Raw genomic sequence first — 17,162 nt, 5'->3', positions numbered from 1 at the left:
ATTTTCAATGATTTTTCAACTTGCACCAGATAAAATAATAATTGATAAATAAGATGAATTTTGATTTGCGTCTTGCAGGCACATATACTGGAATATGGCCTCGCCGTGCACGAGAAGTTTGTCCCCCAAGACATGAGGCCACTCCACAAGAAGTTAGTGGACCAGTTTCACCTCATGAAATCCAGTCTGGGCATACAGGTAGGCCTCGGACTGTCACGTCTCAGCACGCCTTATATAAAGCATCTCTAAAGCTGCACATTTGTAAATCAATGATGTTAAACAGAGGTTCATTTAATTAATGATGTCAGCTATGTGGAAGGAAGATTAAAGCAGTGTTACTTGTGTGTATGCATACATCTTGTGTTATTTTCCTCAAACGATACACTGGATTCCTCAAGTCTTAATGGAAGCACACACTGTATGTGACAACAGGAAGCGACCGCTGTGTTTAGACTTCTGAGTAAATGAACCCTTTAAAAAGGGAAAGCCACGTCTCATTAAACAAACTTCTGTCATCTGCTTATTGCATATTTTATTTACATACCTCACGCTGGCACCGAGGAGCATTCAGACAGACAGATAGATATCCTTTATTGATCCCACAAGGGAAATTGTTATTTATGCAAATCTGTATCATTTAATGATGTGCACTTCGTCTTTACTAATTTAAAACCCCAGGAGTTTCCAGCTTATGTGCGTGCAAGCCCAGTGCACTTCACCAACGGCAGCCCACGAACATGCAGGAACTCTGTGCCGAGCATCATCAGCCCAGACGGAGGCAGAGGGGTTGCCAGGCGCAGGTGATGCCCTATTTTTTGTTGGTTTTTTTTTTACCCAATTTTGCCTCTTTTCTTATATTCTTGTACTTTATTTGTATGACTGTGTCTGTCTTCCTTTAGTTTTCAACTGATTTAACTAGCTTGCCTTTCAATGTGAATGTATTTTCTTATGTTAGAGATCGGAACCCCCCCCCCCCCCCAAAAAAAATAATGTTCCTTCATTTTTGTCTCACCTGCTTTTACTGTCTCCTGGTGTGCTCCCCTTCACTCTAGACCTTTGTCTGCAACTTGCTTCTTTTTTTTTTTTTTCCTTTTCGTGTCTCCACCTCACCTCGGACGCCACGCTCTGTGCCTTTTCTCTCTTCTACCTTCACTTCTTTACCTGTCGATGTGGGCACACAATAAATGGGGGCAGCTGGCTGGCACCCGCAGGGATATTTCTGTGTGGCTGCTGTTGAGCCGGCAGGCAGACTGTGGGTGCTTGTGTGTGTGTGTGTGTGTGTGTGTGTGTGTGTGTGTGTGTGTGTGTGTGTGTGTGTGTGTGTGTGTGTGTGTGTGTGTGTGTGTGTGTGTGTGTGTGTGTGTGTGTGTTTTGATGTGCTCAGTGGCCCTGCCACTCTTGTCTACCTGCGACATTCTGCCTCCACGGTCTGATCCCAGGGGCCGCAGCCACACAGAAAAATGGAGACACGCACATCACCTCAATCTCCCAGTGACATTTTGTGTTTTTTCTTGTTGAGTTTTGATTTCTTTTCTTCTTCTTTTTTACTCTGTTTTACAGCACAAAACCAAGTTATCCTTTTTTTTTTTTTTTCGGTAGTCTTCTGGTTTAACCTTCACTAAAAAAAAAAAAAAAAAAAAAAAAAAGCCCAATTCCTCTTTCTTTTCTGCTGTTACCTTTTGGTTTCGCTGGGTGAAATGCTGTGATTGGTGCATCAATTATCTTCTGACCTGACATTTTCTGTCTCTGTTTGTCTTTTTCCCCGCCTGTCTGCCTTTTTATTGGCCTTAATGCTGCTCGCTTGGAATTTTCAGTGAGTGAGATCTCCCACAGCGTATGAAACATAACTTCATTCCCCTCTTTTAAAACCACCATAACGATCTCTCCTTGTCTCCTTCTCACCCGCAGCCTGCTCAGCTACCCTGCGGTGAACCGTTACTCTTCATCCTCTCTGTCGTCTCAAGCCTCCAACGAAGTCAGTAACATCACAGGGCAATCGGAGAGCTCGGATGAAGTCTTCAACATGCAGGTAGTGTTATTACACACATGCTTGCAACCTCTTATGCCTTGCCACACTCCCACGCAAAGGCTCTTAAGGTAGCAGATTGTGTCTGCCCTCCCCTCCCCTCCAGCATCCTGCTCCTTCCAGATTTCATTGCACTACTTTTTTAATCCCCTCTTCAGTCTGTTCCACCCTCATTACTTCTCTCCTCTGACCCTCTTCCCTCTATCTTCCTCTCTTGCTCCTTCAGAGTGTCATCCGGCCAAGCAAATTGTCATGATTATATCAAATAAGGACACAGCGCTTTGTGTGCTCCGTCCAGGGAGCCCGCTCGAGTCTAATCTTAACTCGATTCGGCCAATTCAGAAAGGTGCCGACGACTGCTGGCAAGCTGTCTGCCGCACCTGGCAGGCCGGGAATAACAGGAAGAAGAGAAAAAGATGAGGAAAAATGCTGTCAGGGATATGACTGAACCTATTACAGAATTAGTTTTGAAACAGATCAAGTACAATTTACTGAAAGGTAAAGATGGATGTTCGACTGTGTCCAATTTACAAATTACAGACATCTTTTCATAGTTTCAGTTGTATCCCCTGCTGGGCCTTGTAAAAGGATTGTTTTTACAATATTGTCTTCAAGTTTTCAAATATTATCAAGCCACATCGTCCATCTTCATGCCAGGACCTTTCATAGTACTAGCAGTAGAGCCCGAACAATGCTGTTTTTTTATTATTATTTTGGACCGATACCAATATTAGGGACTAAAAAAAGTAAAAATGTCCCTATTGGAAGATATTAATATTTGTACATACTCTATGAATAAACAATTATTTTTGGGCAATAATCCCTCAAATGCGTAATGGAGGAAGGATATTTTAAAGTTTATAGTCCACACTGACATCAGTGCACTGAAACAGTAAACCTCACTGGGAATAATAATTTTTAATTACTATTAAAAAAAAAACACCTCAAAATAGAACAACTTCTAATTGATCTGGAAAATCTTTTCGACATTATGAAAACGAGTTTTCGTATCGGCCAAAATATATACGTTACCAATATTTCTGTTATAGGCCAATATTGGCCGATTAAAATCAGCCAGCTGATACATCAGTCAGGCTCTAATTAGCAGTTTTTAAAAACAGACAAACATTCCAACAACAAAGCATCCAACTCAAAAAACATGTGCAGCTTTGACCCAACTCAACTTAGTAAACTAACAGCGGAGCATAGACAATATCAGCTGAACTCGTGGGACATTTGTTGATGAGATCTGTAGATGAAGGCTGTACTCTGCAGACTATATTAATTGCTCGTGTTAATGATATTCTGGTGACGATGATACTAATTGTTGTTATCTTTTCCCCCTACAGCCCAGTCCGTCTACCTCGAGCCTCAGCTCCAACCATTCTGCCTCGCCCAACGTCACCAGCTCAGCTCCCTCCAGTGCCAGAGGTGAGCCCGCCACTCTGCCGCACGAATTTCTACACAAAGCCGGCAGTGTGTAACATTTTACTACGTTATACACTGCAGGCTTTAAGCTGATGTTTCAATCCAGACTGAGTCACACTGAAGGAGCAGATAGAGGTCCAGCCGGACAGACTGAACCTCCAACCTTTCAGCGACACAATGTTCTCTCAAACCACCTCGGCATCCTGTCTGGTGAGGTCGGCGAGGGTTAGGTGACAGCTAGGGATACGTGCAGGGGAGGTGTATGAGACGAGAACAACAAACAGGGAGGATTGAATAAAAAAAGTGAGAGACTGGAAAATAGAGAGAATACAAAATCGGCCCGGATAAAAAAATTTTTTAAATCGGCCGAGATAAATCGTGCTGAAAGAAACACGGGGCCAGTGAAAATGCAAGACGGAGCAAGACATGATTACGGCTGTGCAGAGTATCTCTCTCGGAACCTCAACACAATCTCTTGTCGGGGTCCGCCCCGGCCATCCCAGCCTCCTCTTCAGCGCGGTGTGACTGTGTAAATGCCTTCCCCGACTCTTATCTGGATGTGTTCGAACGTGTAAATGTGTTTCTGCCTGATCCCGGTCATAAAAAGTAAGAATATATGAAGACGTTTATGGAAGGGTATACACTCCCCTTTGGCAGGCCGCTGACAGCGGGCGGCGCCCTTATAAAAGTGCCCTCTGTCTACTCATAAAGCCTGTTGAGAATTATTGCCACTGTGCTGTTATCTGAATGAGAGCCAGCGATGGGTATCTCATGCTCATATGATAGCCTTCCAAGTGCTATCACATTCACAAATGGATCAAAATCTATGCAGTGGCTGCAGTAGCTGTGGAGAAGTGCTGTGAAAAATAAAGGATTCGCGTGGGTGTGTGTGTGGGTGTGTGGGGGGTGTGTGTGTGGGGGGGGCTTTTGTGTTTATCTCTGTTTGGTGTGTTACATATATTGCTGTGTCGAGCTGTAGCACATGTCTCTGTTGTCCAGTGTAAGAGGAGGTGAGGGAGTGAGGAGGGTGTGTGTGTACGTGTGTGTGTGTGTGTGTGTGTGTGTGTGTGTGTGCGCGTGTGCGTGCGCGCGCGCGTGCGTGCGAAGGAGGGGCTGGGCCATTTATCATGTTGTGGAGCCAGTGAGGCTGAAAGAACAGAGGAGAGGCTTGGAGGGAGAAAGAGAGATTGGCCTTTCCTGATTGCCTGTATTTGTGGGTAATAAGCCCAACACCTCGCTCTTGTTTGGTCCCTTACGTGTTAGCACATGTTCTTCTGTGACTGTGCGCGCGCGCGCGTGCGACAGCTCTTAACATCCCACACCATCCCGTCGCAGGTTCGCCTCAAATGGCAGAGAAACACAAGCATTCCAGAGAAAATGCCTGCCTGTCTCCGCGGGAGAGACCGGTCAGCGCCATCTTCCCCAACCCCCTCGACCCCGCACAGGTGAGCACATTCATCTATGCACACACGGCGAAGGCCGAGGCAATATGACCCGTATAAATGGCACAGCGGTACACGCAGTGCATGTTTTCCTGATACCTTGTGTTCCAGTGTAGGTTGTAATTGAATTGTCGCGTCCAGGGCCTCGCTTTTCTACGAAACCAAAATGCACCTTTATATGCAAAGGGAAAGACGAGTCTGATCTCTTAATACGGATTCATCGCTGCACAACGTTTGGCTCTCGCATAAGTAGTTTTTTATAGATTATTCAACAGAAATGTAAATTTAAAAGTGAAGAAAAATAATGATTATGTGGCATTGTAAGCGTGTAAGGACACGGTACAACTGTTCATTTATGTAAATATGTGTTGAATTTTACATGAAGTGTTTTTTGAGTTTGGATCCCAGAAAAAATATCCAATTCGGCGTTTAAAATCAAACGCTTTTGTTTCACGCGTGTCGTACTTTTAGCATACCGAACGACAGAGTCACAGGTAAACTGAACAAATGCTGGCTTCAACGGGTATGAAACTCAAAACGTTTCAAAGTTCAGTAGCACAAACATGAACATGCGGTATGTTTGCAGCTCTTTAATAAAATGTCAGCGATATAAGACTGTGCTTACATAAAAACGCAAGGTGAGAACTTAATTACAATGCCTGCGGGGGAATTTCAGCAAAAGACACCCAGTCACCAACCCTGAGAGCCTGTTTCATGCATCACTAAAGCTACGGATTACAGTGTCGACAAAAACCGATAACATAATCTGCAGGCTAAATCACATCGCTTTTGAAATCTGCAACAATTTCGCATGAACACCGCAACCATGGTGCTGGGGTTTGTTTCCAACCGCGACGCTGTAGCGTCGGCCGTAGTTTATGTAAACAGAGTCTCCATGTTAAGTAATTTGGTGGATATCATAAAAAATGAAAACGCAAAGATTCCACCGACATGGAAAACACGGAAGGGGGGGGAGCAGTCATTCCCCCCCCCCTTCGTTTTGCTGCCCTTGCAGATCGTCGTTTTTACCTTCGGTCGTGCTCACTGCTCCACACGTCGTCGTCTAAGCGCGCGGTCGCGGGATTTGAACCAAAAAAAAAAAAAAAAAAAAAAAGACCCAATAAGAAGCAGGTCTATATTTGTCCGGCACTGCAGCCGCCCGTAAGGTGCACACCGGGGTAGAGAACAAGGTCACCTTTGTAATGTACAATATATCTCAATGGGTGACTTGTGTCCAAATTTTTTTTTTTTTTTTTTTTTTAAATGCACACGCCTTAAGGGCCTTTTGCAGCTGAGAAGTGCAGTTTTTCAAGAGCAGCTCGTGTTACTGGTGTTTTATTAAAGTTAGACAGTCGAGCTCTGCCTCGTTCTTGTTAAAAAAACAAAACACAAAACAAAAAAAAAAACCTGCTCCGGCACAGGAAGCTAACAAGAGCCGACAAGAACAACATGATATTGCTGTTCCTTCTGTTGCTGAAGGACGGTATGTAACACAATCATACACTCCATCCGCAGTGACGGAAAAATGTGTTTGCTTTTCAAGGCCATTCATCTCTTGCGGTCAGCGCCGGTGCTTTCGGCACAGTTCAACCGTTTTTTTGTTGTTGTTGTTGTTGTTTTTTCTTCCCCTGTTTGTGTTGAATCACTTGAAGTCTAAAGAGGAATCGATGTGAGAGAGTCTCACAATTGTTTTCAACCTGACAACAATGAATCGCCTGCTATTAGCTGCTAATTGGAATATTGATTATTAGAACCATCGATGACTGGTATTCCTTACTGTAATTAGAAGAAGAGGAGAAGAATTACCTACCTTACTTATACATTTTTGAGGATGGCGAGAGGAGCGGTTGCACACTTCTACAATTTCCCCACCCCTGCTGGACATAAAGGTCAAAACACACCCCGCAGTCCTTTTCCCCGACTCTGTTGTTATGCGTGTCTCGTTATATTTATTTTTACCGTTCAGTACGCTAATATTCTTCTTTCTAGCTGGTATTTATATGTGTTATATGTATAATACACACTTCCACGCTGTGTGTCTTTGACAGTAATGTTCTTTCTGTGCAGAGAGCCCCGGCTCATCAGATAGGTGACACCACTTTACCAAGGAGTGACCCCAACCTCTCCGCGCCAGATAAAGGTAAAAAAACATTAGCCTTTTTTTTTTCTTCTTTTTTTTTTAATGGCCTCTACTTAAATGCTCAGAGGACCATCCACTAAGGACTCTCAGAATACACTCCAGGAAATGCCCTCCAGTAAAATAATATTGCCAGCGTTCACTTTTATCGAGCGCATTCTAAGGAAAAGCACATTATATTTACTGTTATTTGAGTTTCTTTCTGTTAATTAAAAGACCGTTTATTCTCAAGTCCCCCAGCATGTGTCCATTAAATATAATTCCTGAAGAAAAAAAAGCTCTCTTCAGTGGAGCAGCAGCGACGCAGCGCCGCCGCTGCGGCGGTGAGAGGCAGCCTCTCTTGTTACTCGCCGTCCAGGGTTGCGGTCATCTCACCCAGACGTGCGTGACAGTTTGACGGCAGACTTGACTGGAGGCATCTGGTTTTCACACAGCTGCTTCAGGCAGCTCCTCAGGACACACACACACACACACAGATACGACAAAGCATACACACACAATGATTAAAGCTTTTTTTTTTTTTTTTTTTTTTTTTTTTTTATCATCCTTCATCCTAAAAGAGTAATAAAAGGGCGAGTACTATTCCGCGTGCGACATTCGCTCGTATGGATGCGTGTCTATTAGTTTAAGTTTTTACTCTGCGTCATCAGGGGGAAGATACGCTGCACTTTCTTGGAAAAATATTCCAGTGAATCGAGACAAGAAATCTGAAACAACACTCCTTGTGGTGATTTGAGAATACTTAAAAAGAAAAAAAAAAAAATGCATTTTCCTCCATCTTTCAGAACAGTTTACAAATTAATTATGGGGCGATGGCGGAAAAGACACCTTCGAATAAAGAGTGCAGCGTGTTGGCTGTGATGACTTCCTCGTGTCTCGCGCACAAACACACGCCTCTCCATGCGATTCAAGTGTGATCTGTGAATAATGCAATGAGACAAGACATATTCTCCAATAATGTGGTGACACATAGCAGTAAATAAAAGGTGCAAGAGTTCACACAAAACCTGCGATTCACAAAACCTCTAATAATAACTCCAAGATAGTGTTGTTTAAATGCAATGCATACAATAAAACATAACAATAAAGGAAAAACAAAAAAAGCTTTGTTTGGTAGCTGAGTCCAGAGGCATGAAGTAACCACAACTTTATGCGACCTGAGTAATCACCGTGCTAGTGTTTGATGACTTTTTCCTTTTTAAAGTCACGTCCGCACTTGAATTAGCTTCAAGACTAAAAGGAGCATCTTGAGAGCTAAAAGTTTCAATTGAATGAGACCTATAAATCTCTAGAACAAAGAACAGTCTTGAGTTTTCTAACCAGAGTTGGATGAAGTTTTTCAACTGTATCCCTTTGTTCTATAAAGGAATGGAACCGAATAGAAACACAACCAGGGGAAATGATCACCGTGCTTTCCCGCTAAATGCGCAATTGTCGCATTGCACAGAACAAGAGAAATACCACAACTGAATGACGTGCTCCTGATCCGTGAAAAGCATCCGCCACCACTAAAAAAAAAAAAATACCACTTTACACTTGAGTAGCGGGTGGGACATAAGTAGGGAGCTGGGAAACATTCAACATCAAAGACGATAACAAACCTCAGGAAGTGGAAGAAAATGTAAAATGCTAGACAAAAAAAAAAAAACATTGACACGAAAATGTCTTTAGGTTTTCCTGGATAAAGCAAGACTCAAATTATTAATAGTCAAACAACTGAAACAGGTTGTCACTGTTAAAAGACTAAAGCTCATTTCAGATGCCAAAGTTCCCAGCGGGCTGCACTCTCCCGAGCTGCTCCGAGTCAAAAAAGGAACTTTGACCTTCAATCAGCAACAAACATCAGTGGAGGTGCATTGTTGCAGTTCCCAAAGTTATGTAACACTCTGCTGTCACTGGTCCAACTTTGAAACAGTCTCAGAAGATAGACAGAAGATATTAGAATAGAAAAGGCTTGAAAGTGTGATATTGTGATTATTGACATTTTGAACCTGCTTATGAAAACTCGGCTTTAAAAATAGTTCTCGTCTGTAACATTAATATTATTCAATCACTAAATAAGCAGCAATCAAAGTTTAAAAAAACATTTTACGTATAATTTTAAAACAATCCCCTCCCCCCCGATTTTTTTTTTTTCATCCACTTTGATCGACAGTCAACAAACAACACAGCAAATGTCACTTAATTGAGGATTTAATGCCTGACGTGTTCGACAGCATTCGCATTATTTCAACTCAGTCGCAGCCACTTGAAACTTACTGAGAACAGCTCTGATTTAAACAAAAATAAAAAATGAATAAATCCGTGACATGTAATAACCCCAAACTGTTCCAACTTTGGGAGAAACAGTTCACTCATCACAAGCAGGTGATTGAAGCTTTCGGAATCTCTAAAGTGATGGATTTGTCTCTACCGCTGGTAACGTCCTACATTTATGGGGCCAAATCAGTCTCATAATTCATAAATACACACAGAAGGATTCATACATTTATTTCTGAAGCACACACACACATATATATTGTTTCAAACTGATGTAATTGAAATCCACAAATACATTCTGATTTAAAAAACAAACAAAAATGTTTCATCAAAAATATTTTGGGATGTTTTTACATTTAAATTCTAACTGTTGAAGTTGAACTGTTGAAGCATTTACAAACTGCTTTTATTTGGTGAAATTCACTGCATTTGTGTGTGTGTGTGTGTGTGTGTGTGTGTGTGTGTGTGTGTGTGTGTGTGTGTGTGTGTGTGTGTGTGTGTGTGTGTTTTAATTACGTATGTTGAAAACGATAAATATGTTGTGTGTGCGTCAGAAGTGAATCCTTCCGTGTGCATTCATGAATTCTGAATACATTTGTTGGGAGACCAGCATTGCCGCCAATCCACTTGTCATACTCAATATATTGTCAGTCATGATGCCATTCATTTGAAATGTACAATGTGTTCCCATGTTGTCATGCCATAACTTGTCATGTGACTTGTGATGTCTCTGTGTGCTGTAAAGTGAGACCCACTCCCAGTAGTTGGAGCCTAGACAGTGTCAAAGCGCCATCCTTCTCCGACTCTGTCGGGAAATTGCTTTGCCCTCCTGTCCCTCCTAGGCCACCGTACTCAGGTAAAACTGGCCGATCACGGTCGATCCTCCGATGATGAATGGTACTAATTTTCCAGTCTGACTTTTGACACCTGGTGCTCTCACCACCTTCTTCCTACTGTTTTTCCTGGCTTGCAGCTCTTAACATCAGCCATGTAGAAGATGACAGCGGCATTATTTTTTTTTTCTACTAACCAGCTTGAAATGCTGATGTGTCCTGTTATGACACGTGTTACTTCAGCTGAGAACCACGCTGGAAATATCTAATCCCGATTGAAATTCCAGTCGATTTTCACATTCGTGTTTTTTTCCCCTCTCGGCTTCCTAAAAAAAAAAAAAAAAAAATGCATGTCTTTACATTTCAACAACAGTTTCCTCCACCATCAACTCAAACTGTGTTTTAGTTATTTACTTATTTACAAATGCAACAGACTTGACTTATTCCCCGGTATTCGCTGATGTATTGCACTGCCCAGCAGCATAATAAGCAGATGGAGTGTTTTTTTTTTTTATTATTATTTCTGTCCTCATTGCATAGAGCAGTAACAGCTGTTGGATGTAGAAACACCTTAAGGCGGTCTGAAGGACCTGCAGAACATCAGCGCTTATTTGATTCATTGATGCTTTAAGCCACTGGCCCTCTCAGCTCCACATTTGTATGTTTGCATGACTCATGCTGTGTCATCATCGTTGAATGGAAGAAAACACTCCTCTAATTTGCATTTGTCCTCTTTTCTTCTCTCTCTCTCTCTCTCTCTCTCTCTCCGTCTCATCTGGCTGTCAGCAGGCTCCTCGGCTAAAAACATGAGGTCGCAGTCCCCCGTCCCCACGTCCAGATCACCGCAAAAGGTCGGTCCTGTTTCTGCTCGTCACTTCCTCTCTTCATTTTTTTGTTTTTTTTTGTTTTATACTTTCTTACCCTGATACAGCCCGACCTTGCTTTAGTGACGAGCTCCAAACCTTTTTTTTAATTTTATTTTTTTATCCTGTACTGCTTAACATCTTACTGGCCATCTCCGGGGTCTTTATCCGATCTTGGTGTCAACCGTAAGACTTGCGGGGGCTTCACGTCGCTGTTCAAGGAAGCTGTTAACTGCACCGGCGCTGCTGATTTTACAGTTTTTATGTCACGGTTGTCCCGAACAGGACCCAAAACGGGAACTGGCTGGAGGGCATTAATCGTATTAGCTGAATATAAACCTGGTAGATGCCAACTGTCATCGTTTGAATTGTAGCTCTGGGAGGATGTTACCTGCCCTGCTTGCCGAAAATATGCAAAACCAGATGGATTTTCTTTCAGCTTCGCTACATGTACTTGTCAGTGACTTTAGATTTCAAAGATTGAACTCTATTTGTTATGGGTTGGTTTTTTTTTTTCCTTTTCCATAACTGTGTCTGCGTGCTGTACCGAATGTTCCCTTCAGCTTCTCTCAACTGAGATGTGTTGAAACGAGTTCTTCATATCTGTGACCTCAAAGTGTTTTTCATATTTATCAACACATAAACTGATTACTCTCACTTTGTCTCCAAGCTCTTGTTTATTGTTAATGAGCCTCTTCGTAGTTATTTTCCAGCCTGCTGTAGCAGAAGAGGTCCAGGGAAGGTTAACTAAGCACTCAGTGAGCTCTTAATGAGGGTAAAAAGTTGTTTTGAAAGACTGCTGAACCAGGGCTTGTCTTCTGCTAACTGTTAGGGTTGGTTTTTTTTTTTTTTTTGGGGGGGGGGGGGTTGTCACGAGCAACAGTGCTAAGCTTCCGGCTTTTGTTGCAGGTGTGATGTCTTCTTACATGTGACAACTACCGAGAATGTGTTTTGTGTGTGTGTGTGTGTGTGTGTGTGTGAAATGGAAAGAGAGAGAGAGAACAACTCTGGATACCAAAGTGTGAGTGACAGCTTGGCACTCAGCGTGCTCTGTCAATCAGATTTGTGTGTGGGGAAGTGTGTGCGCGTCGCCACATTTGTTTGTGTGCGTGTGCGCCGTGGCAATAGAAGAGCCCTGGAGCGAAGTCTCAAGAGCTGCCCATCACGGCACAGTCGGAGACGGATCCTCCGCGGACCTCCAGCAGGCCCCATTACCTGGCACACGAACGCACGCACGCGCGCGCACACACACACACACACACACACACACACACACACACACACCGAACAGTCGGTGCAGCCGGGGTTCCATTACCAGACCACAAACCCTCGGATAGTCGTGAACCCGTAATAAACTCACGGTGCCAGCCTGACAGGGCTGCCTTTGCTCATTTCCAAAGGTAGAAAAGATATTTAGAAGACACCTCTCTCCGGGAAGAAAAAAAAACTGGGTCAGGACTTTAAACCACCAATGTATTAAATACAGTTTTTAATTGTGTCGGCTCAGATGTGAAAAGCTTAAGTCCACTCGTGCATGCACAAACGGATACCCCCCTTTGTGCATGCCCCCTGTAGCATGAACAATACAGCCTCACTGATCGGCTGTATACTCCGCTAGATCCAATTAAGTTTCAGCAGATATAACGGCAGCATGGTGTAATTGCTTAGAAAAACATTTTGATGACTGATCGGATTTTTGTGCGCGTGTGTGTGCGCGCGTGTGTGTGCGCGTGTGGTGTGTGTGTGTGTCTGGACGGTGGGGGGGGGGCACCATATTGTGCTTTTTCGTCTCGGCGCACAGGGCCGGCTGATGGAGTGGAAAAACCTGGCCCTCCCAATCTGTTCACTGACTCGACTTTTTGAAAGTTATTTATTGCTGCTGGACGGCTGTGTCAGCATCCATGTTAGAGACAGCAGAAAAAGGGGAGGCGCACGACATGCTTATCGTAGCTGGCTCGCGACACTTTCGATGCAAAGGGTGCCGAAAGTAACTCCACACCGCGGAATGGAGTTCAAATTCGCTTATCTTTGAAAGAAAAATTCTCCCCGACGTTCAAGTTATCTCAGTCACAATTTTGACCATGTGTAAGAAATTTACTCTGGAAAGGAAAAAACTGTGGATATTTTTTTTTTTTAAAGGTTTATAAGACCCATCTCTGTCCTGTTCTGTGTAGGTTCTGAATTCATAGATTTAGTTAACTCAAGAGGAGAGGCTAAACAGGCAGATTTTGTTGTTGGCTACAAAATATTATTTTTTTTAAATCAACAGCTCAAATTTCAAAAGATGGTTAATTTCTCTCGCAGAAGACAAAGAAAAGCGAGAACTCTTTGTAGTTTAGAAGCTGGAAACAGCTAATACTAATAACGGAAATATAATGCCAGGCGAAAATAGTATTGTTTCTTAAAAGTCTCAGGTCTGTTCGACCCCAGAGGTTACGTCGCACTGTACTCACCACAACCTTGAGTACATTCGAACATCACTCCGCTGAGGCAAAAAGCAAAGAGACTGCTTGAGATTTTCAAGAGAGACATTAAGTCGCTCTTTAAACAACGAAGCCACAAGCCGAGAAGGTTGTGAACCATTGTTCTGGACAACTGAAACGTACGATAGTTCACACCTGATTTCCTGTCTTTCCATCTCTCTCCTTAGACCTCAGTGCCACCTTTCACCCCGTCACCCACTGAGTGCCAGTCCACCAGCTTGGTCTCCAACTCCCCAGTCCTGTCCGGCAGCTACAGCAGCGGCATTTCCTCCCTCAGTCGCTGCAGCGTGTCGGAAGCTTCGGGCACCGAGCTGCCGGCGGGCGACCATCCGTCCCACCCGCACCCCCCCGCCACCAGCTTGCCAAACTCCGTCTCGAGCAGCTCGGACGAGCCGATCCGCAGGGAGAACAAGACGCCGCCCCCGTACAGCGTGTACGAGAGGAACAACCCGCGCAGGCCTGTGCCGCTGCCCCACAGCCTCTCCATCCCACCTCAGACGGAACCCCCGGCCCTGCCGCCCAAGCCCCACCAACTCCGCACAGGCAGCATGAAGCTCGACGGAACCGCCGACCCTCGGGTCCCCAGACCGAGGCCTCTGCCCAGGAAGGTGTCGCAGCTATAGGTGTAGGGGCTCGTGGAAGGAGGTGGAAGGAAGAAAAAAAAAACAAAAAAAACACACACTGGCGTATTTTGCACTTTTCTACTCGGCACTCACTTTTTTTTTTTGTGATCTTCAGTTTGGCATTCCTGACCTACACTCCAATGAAAGACACAGGCCTACAGATTAACAGGCAGTCAAAAACCTGAACCAACTATTAAGGAACGTTTCTTTTTGTATTTACTAGACGGCATTGCATTGACTTTGACTTGGTCATTCCGCACTTTTAGCTCTAGTACATACAATAGGTCATCATGATCGGTCGTAATACATGTTTACCAGAATAATCTAGAAAAAACACAGTTTTGATAGATGTAATCTTAAATATATGTATATTGGTATATATGAGAATTGTTTTTGCCTTAAGTATTGGAAACAGAGTCTTTTATCTGTGAGTCTTGCACGTTTTTTTTTTTTTTTTTTAACAACTCAGTATATTTGTATACTGTATGGCAAAAAAAGGTGCTAGAGGCCTCGAGTATGCATTTCAGTCAAGTGTAGTAGACAAGGGTGTGTTCCCATAGTCATATTCACAAGCAATGGCACAATAATGAGAAATTTGAACAAAAATATATACATTTAAATAAAAAGTTGCTCTTACACCTGTGTTTTTGGCCTGATTTTACAGTCGATTTTTTTTTTTTTTTTTTTTTTTGGGGGGGGGGGTGAAAGTATTTTTGGCATAGTAATGACTGCAATTTAGGGTCTCATTTAACTCCATGTAGTTACATTTAAATTAAAAAGCTAGAGAGACTTTCAGTGGTAATTTACCACCTTACCACACCACTCTCCTGCCCTTATTTCACTAGAATCTTGAATATCAGCCACTTACCAAAAATTGCTCCCCTCCATTAACAAGGAATTCATGAGTCTGAGCCAGACGCATGGACAAAGGTGGGTGCAGTTAAATGCACTGAAACTAGAATTGGAAATTGGCCATTGCCGTTGATGTGAACACACCCTATTCCTCCTGCATGATGTACATGACAACATGTATTTTGGGGAGGGGTGGGGGGAGGGGGGGTTAGAAAGTATTTTGCCAAAGGAAACTGAACAATGTCCTGTAAAGACACTTTTTTTTTTTTTTTTTTTAACTGGGACCTGAAATCAAGAAGCTCGGAAACACTCAGTTAATAAAGAGACATATTTAAGGAAGAATTTTGAAATGACTTTACCCAAAAATCCAAATGAATCTCTAACCTACTGATCAGATGTAACTGTAGACAAGCACAAACACAGTTTTTTTTTCTCATCTGCATTATGACCAGTACTGTTATTATGAACTCTGTGTTCGACAAAACAGTAATTAGAACAGAGTTTCACTGTCAGCAGTGACCTTAAACCACACGAGGACGGATGTTCTGTTGGAGAAATATTTACAAACTAATCATTGTCAAATATTTGTACAGTTGAGATTTACTTTCTGTTTAATTATGAAGATGGACGCGAGTGGACTGCGCTCTAAATAGTTGCTCAGTTCAGCCACATCATATTGCATTGCTGCAGTGAAGTTAAGTGTTCTGTGGCAGGCAGATTTCACACTGTTTTGTAAAATAGAGGAAATTTTTGGCATAAAATATTAATTAATTCAATTCTGTGCAATTCTTTTGGGGGGCGGTGGGTGTGGGTGGGTAGCTTCAGTATTGTTTGTATGTTTAATTTTTGTATGGTTGATTTACTTTTTGATTTGTTGTGAATTTTTTAGATTAAATATTCACATTCATCAGTACTTGAGAACCTGTAAATTATATGATGAGATTAATGTAAGTATGCCAAATATAAAATTTGTGTATTACAATTAATGTAAATATTGTGTTTTTAACAAAATGTAGCTATAACAATTTACAGCTTTGAATGTAATGTTGAAGCAGCAAATTATTATTATAAATGTTCAAACTTTTATGGTTTTGTGAGTGTAGAAAAACTAAGGTCATGCATAATGACTCCTAACTCATTTACAAGTTCAATAAACTGCCCTACGTAATACAAATGGGATGGTTGAGAGATTTTCGTGGGTTGGAGGGGCTTCGCATACACAAAACTCTGAAAATCAGAATGTTTTTACTGTCACAGAGGTCTCTGCCTATTAATGTTTGCGGGCGGGAAGCCAGCGGAGTATCATGTGGTTGTTACTGTATTAGTGAAGTCGACTTATTGTACACATAAAGGTTTTACATTTCATAGAAAGAAAAAAAAAATGACAAAAGTAAATAACTCGAATATTCTTTTGGGTTACAAAGTTTACATTTTCAAGAATAGGCCTGATTCACGTCGTTGTCTCTTCCTGTCCAGATGCTTACGATAATATGGTGCATCTGGGTGAAATCATGATTATTTCCTTCTTGCTGAATCCAATTGTAAAGTATAATTTGATTTGGTCACCTCTTGGCCACTTGGCCTAATACACTGCCAGCAGCGGTGAAAAGGTTGGTCCAACATACAAACTGAAGTCATGTGGTCCCTTGACAAAAAAAACAAAGAAAAATTCCAACCAGATAATAGTTGAGAATAGAAGAGATTTTTTTTTTTATTGTAAAAATTACGTTTGTCTTATAAATTCTGACCTTTTGTACAATATTGACCACCTACCTTGGCTACTTTTTTTGTGAAGTGTATATAGGTGTATATATATATATATATATATATATATATTTTTTTTTTTTTTTTTTTTTTTTTCAAAAAGGGACACAAAGGACAATATACAATAGTTTTAACAGCATATGTATTTGGGAAACAGAAAATCAAGTCTTAATTTGGTTAAGAGCCAATCAAGGCTAAATAACTGAAAACAATACGCCCTTAGTTTAAATAATAAACTAACAAAAATAACATTTTCAAACAAGAAATTCACAGACGGGCTGTTGTGTTGAAAAGTGTGAAATTTCTGGAAGCAGCAAACAGGCCTGTTTTGCAAACACTTTGACTTGTCATTGAACAGCACAGCACAGCTGTTGCTGATAACATTAACAGATACAAGACCGCAACCCTGAAGACAAAGCAGCTCCGTGGAAGTGAGCCATAATTACTAGTAT

General features: G+C 42.2%; 1 protein-coding gene across 8 annotated transcripts in view; it reads left to right on the top strand.

Moving 5' to 3' along the window:
• Positions 1-16,348, top strand: part of dock4b (dedicator of cytokinesis 4b) — a 124,663-nt gene extending 108,315 nt beyond the window's left edge. For 2 of the 8 annotated variants that reach the window (XM_069709186.1, XM_069709181.1), the window contains 9 exons: positions 79-198; positions 679-800; positions 1,909-2,029; positions 3,376-3,457; positions 4,790-4,899; positions 6,964-7,036; positions 10,038-10,148; positions 10,915-10,976; positions 13,639-16,348. In XM_069709186.1, the coding sequence (XP_069565287.1) occupies positions 79-198; positions 679-800; positions 1,909-2,029; positions 3,376-3,457; positions 4,790-4,899; positions 6,964-7,036; positions 10,038-10,148; positions 10,915-10,976; positions 13,639-14,094 (1,257 nt within the window). In that variant the 3' untranslated portion in view covers positions 14,095-16,348. Of the gene's footprint in view, positions 1-78; positions 199-678; positions 801-1,908; positions 2,030-3,375; positions 3,458-4,789; positions 4,900-6,963; positions 7,037-10,037; positions 10,149-10,911; positions 10,977-13,638 lie in introns of all 8 variants that reach the window. The other 6 variants (XM_069709185.1, XM_069709180.1, XM_069709184.1 and 3 more) reach the window with 5 other exon arrangements.
• Positions 16,349-17,162: the final 814 nt, after the last annotated feature.

Source organism: Brachyistius frenatus, unplaced genomic scaffold, assembly GCF_029030835.1.
Source record: "Brachyistius frenatus isolate BFR_SWC_R1_liver_20210118 unplaced genomic scaffold, ASM2903083v1 Contig_81, whole genome shotgun sequence".
Taxonomy (NCBI): Eukaryota; Metazoa; Chordata; class Actinopteri; family Embiotocidae; genus Brachyistius; species Brachyistius frenatus.
Note: the sequence above shows the minus strand (reverse complement) of the source record. Positions and strands in the feature narration are given on the sequence as shown.